Here is a 15,637-nt window from a genome sequence, read left to right as displayed (position 1 = left end):
GAGGAAATTGAGCCACAGGGAAGTATTTACAAGGTTACTATAAAAGGAGAGTCTTCTCCAGTCCATGAATCAGAGAATTATGGGATTTTTCCAGGTGACCCACCTAATATTAACAGGCCCTGAAGGCTAAATTTAGATCTAGGGAGCAGGGTATTTGCTCCCTAGGGGAATATTTGCCAGATTTCCTTGTCCTGCTATTTCCCTGCAATTTTTCTTTGTGCCTGGATCTCCCAAATCACCTAGCTAGCAAAATAAGAGGGGCCATTCCACCCCATTCAATGAGAGTTGGTATTTGTTAAGCGCTTACTATGTGCCAAGCACTGTTCTAAGTGCTGGGGTAGACATAGGGGAATCAGGTTGTCCCACGTGGGGCTCACAGTCTTAATCCTCATTTTACAGATGAGGGAACTGAGGCACAGAGAAGTTAAGTGACTTGCCCACAGTCACACAGCCGACAAGTGGCAGAGCTGGGATTTGAACTCATGAGCCCTGACTCCAAAGCCCGTGCTCTTTCCACTGAGCCATGCTGCTCCTCGAGTGAACCACAGGGACCCGGAATAACTTAGTTCAGCCACCGTTTGGCTTCCTGCAGTCAAAAGGAAGGCCTGGTCCTGTCCATATTCGTTTGGTTTAGTTGGTCATCCCTCTCCCACAAGACTGCTGAGGAAAACCAGGTTGTTCCCTCCATTCCCAGAGGTTTGGGGACCCAGAGTTACTTCACAGGGCCCTTTGAGCTAGGCATCTGTTCCATGAAACAGCCATCTGAATTGAACCATTAGAGGTGAAGGGGAGAGCAAATCCAAACCAGTTTTCCAGGGTCCTTGACACCAGGGCTCTTAGAGGACTGGTCCAGATCCCTAGATGGTATTTCAGGTAGGAGTGTATCCCTTCCCATCTCAGAGGAGATCCCCATCACACTAGTCCTGACCCAAACCCAGGGGGGATTTGAGAGGAACTGCAAAAGGGTCAAAGATGAACGATAGTTAGTTACTCCACCCTTATCTGGGCAATGGTCAATGACCAGAGTTCCATTCATTCATTCATTCAATCGTATTTATTGAGCACTTACTGTGTACAGAGCACTGTACTGAGCACTTGGAAAATACAATTCAGCAACAGATAGAGACAATCCCTACTCTTGTCCAGGTGAAGATACTACATACTACATGCATCCCACGCAAGAATCCAGAGTTGATTCAGGTGGGCAGTCATCAGGTTGTAGACATGTATTTTGGACCACATGGATGACAAGCAGGACAAGTCTCTTTAGCCATCCCTGCTCCAGCCGGGTTGTCCAAGGTTAATTATTACAAGTTAAGACTCAAGTTAGATCACTGTCAATTCCTTTATTAAGAAAGAAAAAAGTTTACTACAGTTCCATACACGGTTTACAAAGTTCACATGATAGGGTTGTAGTGATGCTCCTGCTAGGCAATTTATCTAGCACTTCCCCAAAATAAAAAGGGTAATACTGTAATTCATGTGACATATTTGCTGACAACTCCAATACTGTGTATGTGTGTGTGTGTGTGTGTGTGTGTGTGTGTGTGTTTGTCACAAGGCCATAAGCAGTGAAATTACTGCTTTTTAGCACCCTGAGCTGATCGGTTTGGTTCCTGGAAAGCCAGAGTTTTAATAAAGTGGGGGGGGGAAAACAACAACCGAGCAGTTAGAAAGCTCCCTGTTGAACATCTTTCCCAAAGCTTGTTCCAGTCATTCCAGAGGGAAACAGCAAAAATTACATTTTACTAAATCTCACAAGGTAGAACCAGTCACAGTATTTCACAACACTTAAAGGGGGCGAGTCACTCCACCTGAGAACAAGAAGCACAGTTGTTAAGTGGTTCATTGTAAATGTATAACATCTAGGTTGCATTTTCATTTTCTACCATCATGGGGGTAAACAGCACGACGGGGTTTGTTGGATGCAGGGGTACGATAGGAGTGAAATACAGAAAAATGTTTTATTAAACTGTCACGCCATCACCTTAAATGCTGTAAGGATCTGGTGACTTAGGGAGGGTATACTTCCAAAGGTGTGACGGGAACATTATTTTACCAAGTGTGGAAATGACGGCCGTCCCAGTTTTTGCCTTGGTCAAGGCTTGTGCTGGTTGTAGTTTAAGGTAGATTCCTGAAGAGATTGTAGAGCAACGTCAGCCTGGGCCACCTTCACAAGAATGATTCCTTGTTCACCCACATCAGACTGCGCGTCTCATTGGGTTTGCACTCATATTCGATGACCGAGAAGGGGCTGCCCCATTGGCAGTGGTCTCTTTTGTGGTAGTTGTAGAATTTAACTTGCCACACGGTCTCAAAAGTGCCTATATCACTAAACTGAGGAGAGAGAATAAAGTTAATCAGGACCATTCTTTGGAGGAATTGCTCTGGAGACTTGGAGATGGAACAGTGAAACATTCCTAGTTTAATCCATGAATCGGGGTGTGCTGAAGAACCCATATTCAAAAAAAACAATTAAGGAGACAATGAGAGGCATTAAATCTCTGGGCAGAGAATTTGGGTTCTGTCTACAACTCCCCTCAACTAGCAGAAATACTTCTTCATCCAGAGGATGGTATGTGTATGGAATTCCATTCCACTGAAAGTCATGCAGGGAGAGTATTAGCAGGTTCAAGAGGGCTTTATACAAATTTGTGGATTAATAATAATAATAATAATAATAATAATAATAGTGATTTTGTTATGCACATACTGTGCCAGGCACTGTTCTAAGCTCTGGGGCAGAGACAAGCAAGTCGTGTTGGACACAGTCCCTGTCCCACATGTGGCTCACAATCTTAATCCCCATTTTACACATGAGGTAACTGAAGCACAGAGAAGTTAAGTAACTTGACCAAAGTCACACAGCAGACAAGTGGCAGACACAGGATCAAAACTCAGGGGCTTCTGATGCCCCAACCCATGCTCTAGCCACTAGGCAAGCCTGCCACCGTGGGTCCTCTGGGGATGTTGGAGGGCACTTCTAAATATTGGGAGGATTTCTTGGGGAAGGTATATAATGCTGCTGGACCTTTAAAAGATCGTTATTATCCATTTACATAGTGATATAAACTGCCTTTTTATCATCCTCCCAACACAATGGAATTTACTGAAATTCTTTCCAGGATGACCTTATCCAGCCAACACACACCCAAATACCAGAAACCACAGAGTGGTTGATACAATTCCTCCGTTCAAGTTGCTTGTTCAAAATCAACTTGTTTAGCAGTAACATTAGTCTAAAGGGCATTACAAAAACCAGGGAAAAACTAATATAAAACTAGTCTCTTACACATCCAACAATTTATATTTCTTGTGCCCAAGCCAATAAGGCGTTTCAGGGAGGAGGAGGATAAGGCGATATTACTAAAAAGAGGAGCATGTTGTTGGCATGCTAGCCACAAGCTGGAAAAGAAAAGGGAACCATAAAACCAAAACTAAACATGAAGAGGAAAAATGCTGGAAGGGGGTTTAGCATATATTAGTAGACTGAATCAGGAATTGTTGTTAGTATTTAATGTTTACAGGTCTCTGAAACAAAAAGAGGACCCTAGATTTTCATTCCAGAGATTTTTATATGACTTGGACATAACAATATCACCTCACCTTCTTGTTCGTTAAAGGAGACTTCTGAGAACCTCAGGATATTAGTGAAATCCATGTTTTGTGATATTTTCTTACACATGTATTAGAAATAGGACTGAACAAAGCTAAGGATATGGTCCAGCTAAAACTGGGACAAATCCCCACACCCAAAAATTAATAATTGGAAACACAGAGTTGAGAGCTGTCATTAAATTCTGTTACATAGGCAGGGCATTATCCAAAGATACATGAATATACTACCAAAAAAAAAAAAGATCGAGAGGGTTAGTTGTCCTTTTAGAAATGAATAGAGTCTAGCAATAATGGAGAGGCAAACCACACCAAACCAAAAGCCTACAAAACCATGCTAGAATACAACCTTTTGTCATCAGCACCTGTATGTATTGATTTGAAACTTAGATCTAGCACAGGAAACACCTCTGGTTTCTCCCAGGAAACACCACAGGCAGTTTCATCAGTCTTACCTAGGAGTCGAATTAAAAAGCAAATGCCAAGAGAGAATTACTAACCATCTGGCCCCGGAACACATCCCCAGCACTGAAAAAGCAAAGCTCATCATAACACACCTTTTCTGGGTAGATAACAAAAGGAGTTGGATCGGCAGTGTATACCCAAGCAGCTAATGAGTGGGAACTGAAAGGGGAGATCCATAGGCAGGAGAGCAGAGCAAATGTTTTAAAGGCATAGGGAATCAGAATCTCAACTTACTGCTGCGGCAGTCAGAAGAGAAATTGCTCTTCTTGATCAGAGGCTTGGGCAGATTAGGATAATAACATTACTAATGGTATTTGTTAAGCATTAACTATGTGCCAAGGATACTAGAAGCAGCATCAAGATCAAGGAGTAAATGTGCTCAGAACTAGCATGATCAGTGCCCAGGAGAAAAATGGAAACATGTTGAAATCACAAACAGGCTTCTTCCTTCTTCAAATCAATCCATCAGATTCTGGTGTTAATATTAGGCTAACTGAAGCCAGAGAATCCTAGTTTCCCCTTAGCCTATGAGTTAATTGCATCTAAAGGCTTGCTCCAGCCATTAATTTGTATCTGGAGCCCACCAGTAGGTTTGGGAGATGAGAGCCAAGTAGGGTCACAAGCCAAGCTCTCTTAGTTTTTAGGAAGCAAATTATTTGGTCGGTTCTAATCTGAACTCTTCCCCAGTGCGACTCTTCTGCACACAGATGATGCTCAATAAATACTCCTGATGGTTTGACCCACTTAGCCTGCCTCAAGGAGAGGACCGTAAGCACCTCCATTAGGTTGGATAGTTCCTTGAGAAAAGGGATCATGTCTACTTACTCTGTTATATTCTTCCAAGAGTTGAGTACAGTGTCCTGCACACAGTAAGCAGTCAATGAATACCTTTGATTGATTGTTTGAGTAGGGAGAGAAGGAGGTGGTGACAAAGATACAAAGGGTTCAGGTGGCGGAGTGGATGGAGGACTGGACTTGGGGTAGTGGCTCCTATTAATAATAAAAATTGTGATTTTTTTAAGTGCTCACTTTTAATCAATCAACTGATCAATGGTATTTATGAAGCGCTTACTATTTTAATGGTATTTGTTAAGTGCTTACTTATGGGCCAGGCACTATAGTAAGCACTGGAGTAGACTGGGTTGGACACAGTCTACGGGGCTCACAGTCTTAATCTCACTTTATCGATGAGATAACTGAGGCACGGAGAACTTAAATGTCTTGCCCAAGGTGACATAACAGACAAGTGGCAGAGCCAGGATTAGAACCCAGGTCCTTCTGACTTCCAAGCCTGTGCACTATCCACCAGGTCATGCTGCTTTTTTGTGCAGAACACTGTACTAAACACTAAGGAGAGTGCAATACAATCCATGCCCAAAACGAGTTTACAGCCTAGGTGGGGAGACATATTAAAATAAATTCCAGATGGGGGAAATGCCAGACTGTAAGGATATATACATAAGTGCTGTGGGTGGGATGAATATCAAGTGTGTGAGGGTTACAGATCCAGACACATAGGCAATGAAGAGGGGAGGATAACTAGGAAAAATGAGGGTTTATTCAGGGAAGGTCCCCTGGAGGAGCTATGATTTTAGGAGGCTTTTGAAGGTGGGGAGAGGGGTGGTCTGTTGGATGTGAAGGAGGAGGGAATTCCAGAACAGAGGGAGGATCTGGGCAAGGGGATTGGGAGCAGAATAGGTGAGATTGAGGTATGGGAAGTAGGTTGGAGTTAGAGGAGCAAAGTATGTGGGTTGCGCTGAAGTAGGCGATCAGAGTGGTAAGTAGGAAGGAGACAGTTGATTGAGTGCCTTAAAATCAAAAGTAAGGAATTTCTATTTGATGCAGTTAGCCACTGGAGGTTTTTGAGGAGTGAGAAGCTATGGACTGTATTTTTTTTATTTTAGAAAAAAATGAACCGGACAGCAGAGCGAAGTATGGCCTGGAGAGGGGAAAGACAGGAGGCAAGAAGGTCAGTGAGGATGTTGAAGCAGTAGTCAAGGTGGAATATAGTAAGTGTTTGAATCAGTGTGACAGCAGTTTTGGATAGAGAGGAAAGAGTGGATTTTAGAGATGTTGAGAAGGTAGGACTGACAGGATTTGGTGACAAATTGACTATATGGGTTGAAGGAGAGAGATGAGTCAGGGATAATGCCAAGATAAAGGACTTGTGAGACAGGGAGGATGGTGGTGGTGTCTATAATGATCACAGGTTGATGTTGACTAAGAAAGAATGTTTTAATCAGAGATGCAAATGAAAGAAATGCAGGAAAGTAAATTTCATACCAGAAAATCCTCAAATATATTCCCAATTCCCCCTTTTCTGGATTGCCTTTCCATCAACTTAATGAGATGATAGAGTCTTCTTACACTATGGAACCTGCTTACAAGAGAGAAAGGAAGAACTACCTCATTCCATTAGTACCAGGAGGAAGACAGGTTTCTTTGAGACAAAGGGTCTGAAGGAGAAGATTGTAATCTCCTCCATTAGACTGTAAATTCCTTGAGAGTAGGGGTCTTTTTTTCTAAATGTTATTTGTTAAGTGCTCACTATATGCCAGGCACCGTACTAAGCACTGGGGTAGATACAAGTTAATCAGGTTGGACACAATCCATGACCCACATGGGGTTCACCCCCAAGAGAATTCTAGGGGTTAGGCCTTGTCCAGGACCGCACTATACTGTTGCAAAAGATAACGAATCTGCTTCCTTGCATATTGGGAAACATAATTTTTCTTTTCTTTCCTTGAAATTCCATTCATTCATTCAATCGAATTCACAGAGCACTTACTGTGTGCAGAGCACTGTACTAAGCGCTTAGAAGAGTACAATACAACAATAAACAGACACATTTCCTGGCCACAACCAGTTTACAGTCTAGAGGAGGGGAGAGAGGCATTAATTCTCTTGCCAGCTTCCAACAAGATCTCTGACTGTATGTTTCGAAAACACACAGCAGTCACCAACGACTGTAACAGGACACCGTCTAACCGCCGGGGTAGAGAATTTCCCTCTTGATATGGAGAAAAGTATTTCTCCCTTGAATCTGACCCCTTGAGGATTCTCCCCAAATAAGCAACTCCTTGAGGCAGCTCCCCCTGGACTCTCCCAAAATGAGAGACAATTTGTCTTAGACATTTTCTCCCTTTCCTCTGGAAAAAGTCACCAAAGCAATTTGCTGGCACCATATATTTGGTGTGGACAAAACCTTGAGGACAAATTGAGAGAAATGATACGGTGCAAAAAAGGGAAGAAAATAAAGTAGATTATGTTTGCCTGCTCTCCAGTCTGATCTTAAATGACACTACAGTGGAGACAAAGACTTGAAATAGAAGCATCTACACAGGCCACATCCTGTGCCTGTAACTCTGACAGTGGTGGTAGCTTTCTATTTTGGCCCATGTCACTGGGAAGACAGAGTTATACATTCCCTAAATAGAGAAATATCTTGAAGACTAACTTCCTAAAGTTACAGCACAGGGCCACGATAGTACTTCACTTTCACGTCTTGGATTTTGGTTTCATCTGAACATCATTCATTCATTTGTATTTACTGAGCGCTTACTGGGTGCAGAGTACTGTACTAAGCATTTGGGAAGTACAGTTCAGCAACAGAGACAATCCCTGCCCACGACGGGCTCACAGTCTAGAAGGGACTTGATGGACATCAAAACAAGTGACCAGGCACCAGTAGCATCATTATAAATAAATAGAATGATAGACATATTCACAGCTTTAATAAAAATAAATAGAATTATTATGATAAATATGTACATATATACACAAGCACTGTGGGGCGGGGAAGGGGGGGTTGAGCAAAGGGAGTGGGATGGGGCATTATTTTGTTGTGACCGATAGTTAATCAAATCCCAATCGTCATCTTCGGTCCAGGGATCGAAAACAACTTTTCCATTAACAAAACGTGAACAGCGACCTTGAGAATTTGATCTCTCATTCTAAGCAGTTTAGAGAACATGAAGTTCGTATCCCGACTCTGCCCCTTGTCAGCTGTGTGACTGTGGGCAAGTCACTTCACTTCTCTGTGCCTCAGTTCCCTCATCTATAAAATGGGGATGAAGACTGTGAGCCTCACATGGGACAACCTCATTCCCCTGTATCTACCCCAGCGCTTAGAACAGTGCTCTGCACGTAGTAAGTGCTTAACAAATACCAACATTCTTATTAATGCAACCAGTGATCCGATCCTCTGTCCAATAGTTCCAAGGTTTGAAGTTCAAGCTTGCATCCCTACAAGTCTCAGGAACCCAAGCTCTTTAAATGACAGCAGGTCACTGGTCCGTTTAGGAGTTTTGAAAGGACCAGAAGATTCTGAACTCTAATTTATTGACTCTTCTGAGTAGGAAATCAATAACGTAAGACAGCTAAAAGGAGAAGCTTAACCTTTTAGGATTAGAATTTTTGGCTCACATCAGGAAAATAACCGGAAACCCCCGGGGAACTTTCCTAGTGACAGGAGGGTTATTCATAGTTAAAGAAACCTCCATGTGGATCTGTTTCTGGATGGAGGAGTCCTGATCTGTTTGGGAGTTTGGCACTGCCTAATCTGCAATGAAAGAGGTGCCTAGGACCGAGCAGTTATGTAACCGTATATGTTAAATTCCTTGAATGTGCTGTGTGATGATGATCATCGTCATCACCAATGACAATTAACCCTCTGCCTCCCTCTGCCCCTATTGCCCTGCCCCGGGGCCATACCGGCATAGTGATCTGGATGGGCTGCCGCTCCCCGCTTTTGGTGGGGGACACTCCTTCCGTGTCATACGTCCCCGTGTACACGATGCGTTCCCCTTCAGGCTCTTTGGATTTCAGCTCCAGGGGAACGAGGACTCCACCTATGGAGATGTTCCTGAAAGACACCGGAGGCCCATTGTGTCTTGGACCCCTACACCCCCAGGTCTGCCCTAAAATGGACCCCCACATACCCCTTAAGGGCTGCCAACTCCATGGGAACAATGGAGCCATTTTCCCATGGGTTTTCCAGCGATGAGGATGACAACATTTCCCCGCCCCTCTCAGCCCTGTGACGTTTTGGGACTGGGTGCTCTGTCTCACTCACCCCGAGTCTCCAAAATGCCTGAGCAGGGTGGAAAATAATGATGGAATTTGCTAGCCGCTTACTCTGTGTCAGGCCCCTGGGGTGGCTACAGGCAAATCGGGTTGGACATAATCCCTTTCCCTCTCGGGGCTCGCAGTCTCAATCTTCATTTTACAGATGTGGTAACTGAGGCATAGAGAAGTGAAGTGATTTGACCAAGGTCACACTGCAGACAAGTGGCAGAGCCGGGATTAGAACCCAGGAGAAGCAGCATAGTATAGTGGAGAAGCATCATGGCATAATGAATAGAGCACAAACCTGGGAGTCGGAAAGTCATGAGTTCTGATCCCACTCGGCTGCTTGTCTGCTGTGTGACCTTGGGCAATTCGCTTTACTTCTCTGGGCCTCAGTTACCTCATCTCTAAAATGGGGATTGAGACTGCGAGCCCCACTGTGTCCAACCCTATTTGTTTGTATCCACTCCAGCGCTAAGTACAGTACCTGACACACAGTAAGCGCTTAACAGATAACTACAGTTATTATGCTGACACCCAGGCCCATGCTCTATCCACTAAACCACATGAGCAAAGAGCTTCCAAGCAGGGTCAGAAAGACCCCAAATCTGATCTTTCAGACTCATTAGCTCTTTTGAATCCCAACCCCAACTCAATCCCATCTTCTCCCCAGCCAGGAGCTCACCACCATCCTCAGAATGAAGTGCTAGCCTCTATGGGACTTGAGGCCCTTCAGGTTCTGCCTAGAAATCCCACCCCAACTCCTCACCCCCGACCCGGGGTTCTCTGGAATGGCTGTGACCCCTGAAGCCAAGCTGTCTTGTGGAAACCCAAAATCAAATTCAGGACTGGTTCCAATTAGGATCTGCCAGAAGCTCAGGAAATCACCTGGGGGGAGTGTGGAGGAGAAAGAGGTTTGCATATTGATAAACCGGCCATATGCTTCCTCTTCCAGGGAGAATCCACACCTCTCTGCCCCCAAATGACCCCAAATTCTCCACCTCCCACCCCCACCCCCATCATTCTACAGGCTCCATGTCTGGGACAGGGTATGAGGGAGATCAGGGCCTAGTCATTCCTTCCCCAGGGTTGGAGGGCCTAGAGGCTGGGGGGAGGAATCGCCCTGCCCTAAGTGGCCCCCATGGCCAGCAGAACGAGCATGGAAACCAGAGCGGGAGGAAATACAATTCGACCCAAAATTACCACCTCTTCAGCCGAGTCTGGGAGGATCCCGGCCCGTGGCCGGAAGGATGAGGGGAGAGAGAGAGAGAGAGACTGTAAACTTGTTGTGGGCAGGGAATGTGTCTATTTATGGTTATATGGTACTCTCCCAAGTGCTTAGTACAGTGTTCTGCACACAGTAAGCACTCAATAAATATTGAATACGGAGGAGGAGGGAGTGGAGGAGGATGGGGAGTGGAAGAGGAGGAGGAGGAGAAGGAGGCAAAGGAGGAGGAGGAGGAGGAGGTGGGGGGGGAGTGGAGGAGGAAGAAGAGGAGGAGGAATAGGAAAAGGAGGAGGAGGAATAAGAAAAGGAGGAGGATGGGGGGTGGAGGAGAAAGAGGAAAAGCAGGAGGGAGAGGATGGGGAGTGGAGGAGGAGGAGAAGGAAAAGGAGGAGGGAGAGGGTGGGGGAGTGGAGGAGGAAGAAACAGAAGAAGAGGAGGAGGATAGCGGAGTAGAGGAGGAACAGGAGGAAAAGGAGGAGGGAGAGGATGGGGGGTGGAGGAAGAAGAAAAGGAAGAAGAGGAGGAGGATGGGGAGTGGAGGAGGAGGAAAAGGAGGAAAAGGAGGAGGATGGGGGAATGGAAGAGGAGGGAGAGGATGGGGGAGTAGAGGAGGAGGAAAAGGAGGAAGAGGAGGAGGATGGAGGAACGGAGGGGAGGAGGAGGGAGAGGACGGGGGAGTGGAGGAGGAAGAAGAACAGGAGGAGGATGGGGGAATGGAGGAGGATGGGGGAGTGGAGGAGGAAGAAAAGGAAGAGGAGGAGGAGGGAGAGGAAAAGGAGGAGGAGGCGGAGGAGGAGGAGGAGGAGGGAGAGGCGAGGGAGGAGCGGCGCTGCGGGCTGGGCTGGCGGGGCCCGAGTGACCCGAGTGTCCCCCTGGGTGCCACCCCTCCGGCCGCCCCTCTCCCGCTCCCCCCTCCCCCGGCAGCCCCGCGGCCCGGCATCCGCAGCCCCCCGGGGGGCTAGCTCCGAGGGGCGGGCCGGGCCGGGCGGGGCGGGGGGCTAGCCCCGGGGGGCGGAGGGCTAGCCCCGGGGGGCGGCCGTGACTCACTGGACCTGCAGGGAGGTGGGCTTGATCTTCACCTCCACCTTGTAGGAGGAGCCGGTGAGCAGCTTGATGGTGCGGTTTTGGCCGAAGCGCTGGCCGTCCACCTTATAGAAGACGGGCCCGTCGTTGGGCTGGATGCGGAGGGCGATGGACAGCCGCACCAGGCCCGGAAGGTCGCCCATGGCTCCCTCCCTCTGCGGGGCCGAGGGGAGGGAGGCTGGAGGATGGAGGAGGAGGAGGAGGAGGCTGGGGACAGGGGAGGAGGAGGAGGAGGAGGAGGGAGGGAGGAGGGACCGCAGCTCGCTAGCCCCTGCGGCAGCTTCCTAGCCCACGCGGCCAGTCCTGGCCGGGCCGCAGCCCATCCCGAGGCCTGGGGGAGGGACCGGGGGGCAGGCGGCACAAGGCAAGGAAGGAAAGGGTTAACCCTTTTCGGTCCCCGATCCCCCCCGATCCCCTTCCTCCGACGGTCGGGGTGGGGGGGAGGGGGGCCACCGGGAAGGAAGGTGGGCGGTGCCCGGGGCTGCAGGGAGGAGGGGGACGGGGGGCCTGGCAGCCGCCTCGGGAAGGGAGGGAGCCAGGAGGGACGGCTGCCAACCGGCTCCTCCTTGCCTTCGTCCCATCGGCTCCGGCCAGTCCTCGCCCGGTGCGGAACGCTGGGCGAAGCGCTTGGGAGAGGACGGTGCGGCGAGAGGGGCGACCCCCCTCCCCCCCCCCCAAGGCGGGCCCACGGTCCAGAAGGGGCACGGGGAGCGGGCGTCGAAACAATTAAGGAGCATCGAGAGCAATCGATAGAATGACAGAGCTGTACGCATCGTTGATGTAAATATCTAATAACCATAATAATGTCGGTATCTGTTAGGCGCTTACTATGTGCGGGGCACTGTTCTAAGCGCCGGGGTGGATACAGGGTGATCAGAATGACCGGGATGAACACAGATACGCAAGTGCTGGGGGCAGGGAGATGGAACAGAGAGAGTCGATGGGGGGAGCGGGGGAGATGGGGGCGCTTAGTCTGGGAAGGGATCGATAGCAGTCAGTAGAGTTAGGGATATATACACACGTCATTGATATACATGAATAGAATGATAAATATGAACATAGATACACAAGTGCTGGGGTGGGGGCAGGGGGGTAGAACAGGGAGAGTCGATGGGGGGAGCGGAGGGAAAGGGGGGCTTCGTCTGGGAAGGGATCGATGGCAAGCAGTAGGATTAGGGATATACACACATCATTGATATACATGAATAGAATGATAAATATGAACATAGATACACAAGTGCTGGGGTGGGGGCAGGGGGGTAGAACAGGGAGAGTCGATGGGGGGAGCGGAGGGAAAGGGGGGCTTCGTCTGGGAAGGGATCGATGGCAAGCAGTAGGATTAGAGATATACACACATCATTGATATAAATAAATAGGATGATAAATATGAACATAGATACACAAGTGCTGAGGTGGGGGGGAAGGGGGTAGAGAAAAGGGAGAGAATCGATACGGGAGCAGAGGAAAAGGGGGGGCTTAGTCTGGGAAGGGACATCATTAATCTAAAGAAATAGAATTATAAATATGACCATAGATAAACAAGTGCTGTGGTGGGGGGAGGTGAGTGGAACCGAGGTAGAGAGTCGATGGGAGGAGCAGAGGAAAAGGGGGGCTTAGTCTGGGAAGGGACATCATTAATATAAATAGAATTATAAATGTGAACATAAACAAATGCTGTGGTGGGGAAGAAGGGGGTAGAACAAAGGGAGAGAGTCGATGGGGGGAAGCGGAGGAAAAGGGGGGCTCAGTCTGGGAAGGGAGGCTTAGCCTAGGAGGGGGGCTTGCCCCTCTCAGCCCCCCTCCCAAAAGGATTTTTGCCTTATGGCCTTGTGGGGCCTTGTGGCCCAAACCCAAGGGAGATGACTCGTCTCCATGTCTCCATCTCCATGTACCCCTGTGGGCGTGTAGGAGTCGGAGGAAGGGAAACAGGAAGCCAAACGGGAAGGAGGAAGGAAACCCAGCCGCTGGTTTTTAAGCTGACAACACTAAGGTCACCGGCGCGCGGGGAAGATGGCCGAATCTCTGACACGCATGGTAAATTCCTCGGGAACGGCATCTTAAATCACAGTAATAAGTATTGATCACAGTAATGATGAATGTTACAGTCCTAATGATAAAGAAATGAATGACAAATAGGACTTTAATAGAACTATTTGGTGCAAAGGGTGTTGGGTTATTTCTACCAGTCTGTGCCATTTAGGATCGTACAGAAACCTGTAAAAATCGAATTCCCACTCTCTCTGGTCATCGTCCCATTAACCACTATTTATGTATCTATCCATTTATCTGTTCCTGTTGCGTTCACTTGTGCTATTAGACGCTGCTACTTTTTTTAAAAAAATCTCTATCGTCTAGTCATCAGGACTTAGAACAGTGCTTGGCACATAGTAAGCGCTTAACAAAGTATTATCTATTTAGGTTTGAAACTAAAGTCACCGTGGTCAGGGATCCTCTTAGGCAGGTCTTTTGTATGTCACCCAAGTATCTAGCACAGTGTTCTGCACATAGAAGGTGGTCAATAAAAACTGTTACTGAAAGCACCGTGTATGTGTGAATGCCTGGGTGTGGATAGGTCGGGGGAGGAAGGAGGGGGAGTTAGAGAGCGAGAAGGGCTGGGCATAGTTTATGCGTTTATTTCTCCTTTGCGGTTAAACTTGCTATACGATGGTGATGATCAGGGTATTGGCTAAGCACCTGCTCTGTGTGAAGCACTGTTCTAAACACTGTGACAGACGCAAGTTAAACGGCTTAGACTCGGCCCCTGCGCCACATGGGGCTCACAGTTTCAGTAGGAAGGAGAACAGATATTGAATCCCCATTTTAGAGATGAGGAAACGGAACCACAGAGAAATGAAGTGACTTGCCCCAAGTCACACAGCAGGTGAATTGGGAATCCAGGTTTAGAACCCAGGTCTTCTGACTCCCAGGTCCGTGTTCTCCCCACTAGGCCAAGCTGCTTTCCAGATGATTATAGGAAGACACACACCTTTCCACCTTGCATGACAAAAGGAAGCAGTTCCTGACAGAAGATTATCTGATTGATGTCTTGGCCCTGATAGACAGAAAAAAAAAAATCCTGGCTCAGTTGCAGTTTAAATCCCCAAAAGTGTGAACGGGTGGGGCTTGGTTTCAGAATGGTTTATGGTTTGCGGAGACTAAGATAGAGACTACGGGCCGCTCATTATCTAATTCTAAAAATACCGTGCTAGATCATTCTTTTGCCCTGACTCCAGGATACTGAAAGGCCAACACCTGCTTCAGCACCATGAAGGTGGACAGTAACAGGAGAACTCAACCTCACCTGACTCACTGGAGAAGTCCTTTACCTTTTCCTTTTTGTCCTGGTCACTGTTTAGATCTGACTGCCTGTGTATAAGGGCTCCGATTTAACACAGTCTTTTGAAGCCCGTGATTCCATTTCGTTTTTCTTTTAATCACTTTAAAGTAAATTCCCAATTTCCCTAAAACCATCATCACGGTCGTCGAAATCATTATTGGACGCAAACCATTCTGCGGATCGTTGTACTCAGGGCTTGGCATTCGGTCGCCCCTTTAGTTTGGATGATCTGTACTTATTTCAAGACAAAATATCTCTTCTACAACACCAGGGATCAACTGGTGTTGCAAAACATTCAAAACATCCTATAATATTAAGAGAAATTGATTACCTGAGTTGATGCCGCACGCAGACCACCGCTTCTTCTGTCTTCGCGAAAGGAGACGTTCCTTAATTCTCGAATAGTGTTCTAACAGTGAAAACACACGTTATGAAAGAACCGAGTTGCCATCACGTTGTTTTGTAGACCGGACAGAGCATTGATTAGTTACAGTGGGTCTGGGACATTTTCTCTTTTGAAAGCACCTAATTTTAATGCAGTCTTCAAATCCCTTTTTCACTCCTTAGAAATGAATTGCTATAAATTTACTTCAAAGAAAATAATAATCCTGTCTGTATTATTGGCCTAATAATAATAACTGTGGTATTTGTTCTATCCTTACTATGCGGCAGGGACTGTTCTAAGTCCTGGGGTGGATACAAGCAAGTCGGGTTGGACACAGTCCCTGTCTCACACGGGCTCACAATCTTAATCCCCATTTTACCGATGAGGTAACTGAGGCACAGAGAAGTTAAGTGACTTGCCCAGAGTCACTCTAGGTCCTGCCCAAGATCTTACTCCC

The 15,637-nt window shown here is 47.2% G+C and overlaps 1 protein-coding gene across 1 annotated transcript; it reads right to left on the bottom strand.

The window, feature by feature from the left end:
- Positions 1-1,326: 1,326 nt before the first annotated feature.
- On the bottom strand, positions 1,327-11,670 carry CNRIP1 (cannabinoid receptor interacting protein 1). The gene is made up of 3 exons (XM_029072533.2): positions 11,423-11,670; positions 8,794-8,944; positions 1,327-2,337 (listed from the first exon to the last, which is right to left on the bottom strand). The coding sequence occupies exons 1-3, from the start codon at positions 11,599-11,601 to the stop codon at positions 2,173-2,175; spliced, it is 495 nt and encodes a 164-aa protein (XP_028928366.1). The 5' UTR covers positions 11,602-11,670; the 3' UTR covers positions 1,327-2,172.
- Between the last annotated feature and the right edge of the window lie 3,967 nt (positions 11,671-15,637).

Source organism: Ornithorhynchus anatinus, chromosome 9, assembly GCF_004115215.2.
Source record: "Ornithorhynchus anatinus isolate Pmale09 chromosome 9, mOrnAna1.pri.v4, whole genome shotgun sequence".
Lineage (NCBI taxonomy): Eukaryota > Metazoa > Chordata > Mammalia > Monotremata > Ornithorhynchidae > Ornithorhynchus > Ornithorhynchus anatinus.
Note: the sequence above shows the minus strand (reverse complement) of the source record. Positions and strands in the feature narration are given on the sequence as shown.

What these genes read in the sequence shown, in the direction of transcription:
- CNRIP1 (XM_029072533.2), bottom strand. Translation starts at nt 11,601, where the DNA reads ATGGGCGACCTTCCGGGCCTGGTGCGGCTGTCCATCGCCCTCCGCATC. An exon ending in CCCACCTCCCTGCAGGTCCA is followed by an intron (nt 8,945 to 11,422) that starts GTGAGTCACGGC and finishes GGTGTCTTTCAG; the next exon opens with GAACATCTCCATAGGTGGAG. An exon ending in CCATCCAGATCACTATGCCG is followed by an intron (nt 2,338 to 8,793) that starts GTATGGCCCCGG and finishes CTCTCTCCTCAG; the next exon opens with TTTAGTGATATAGGCACTTT.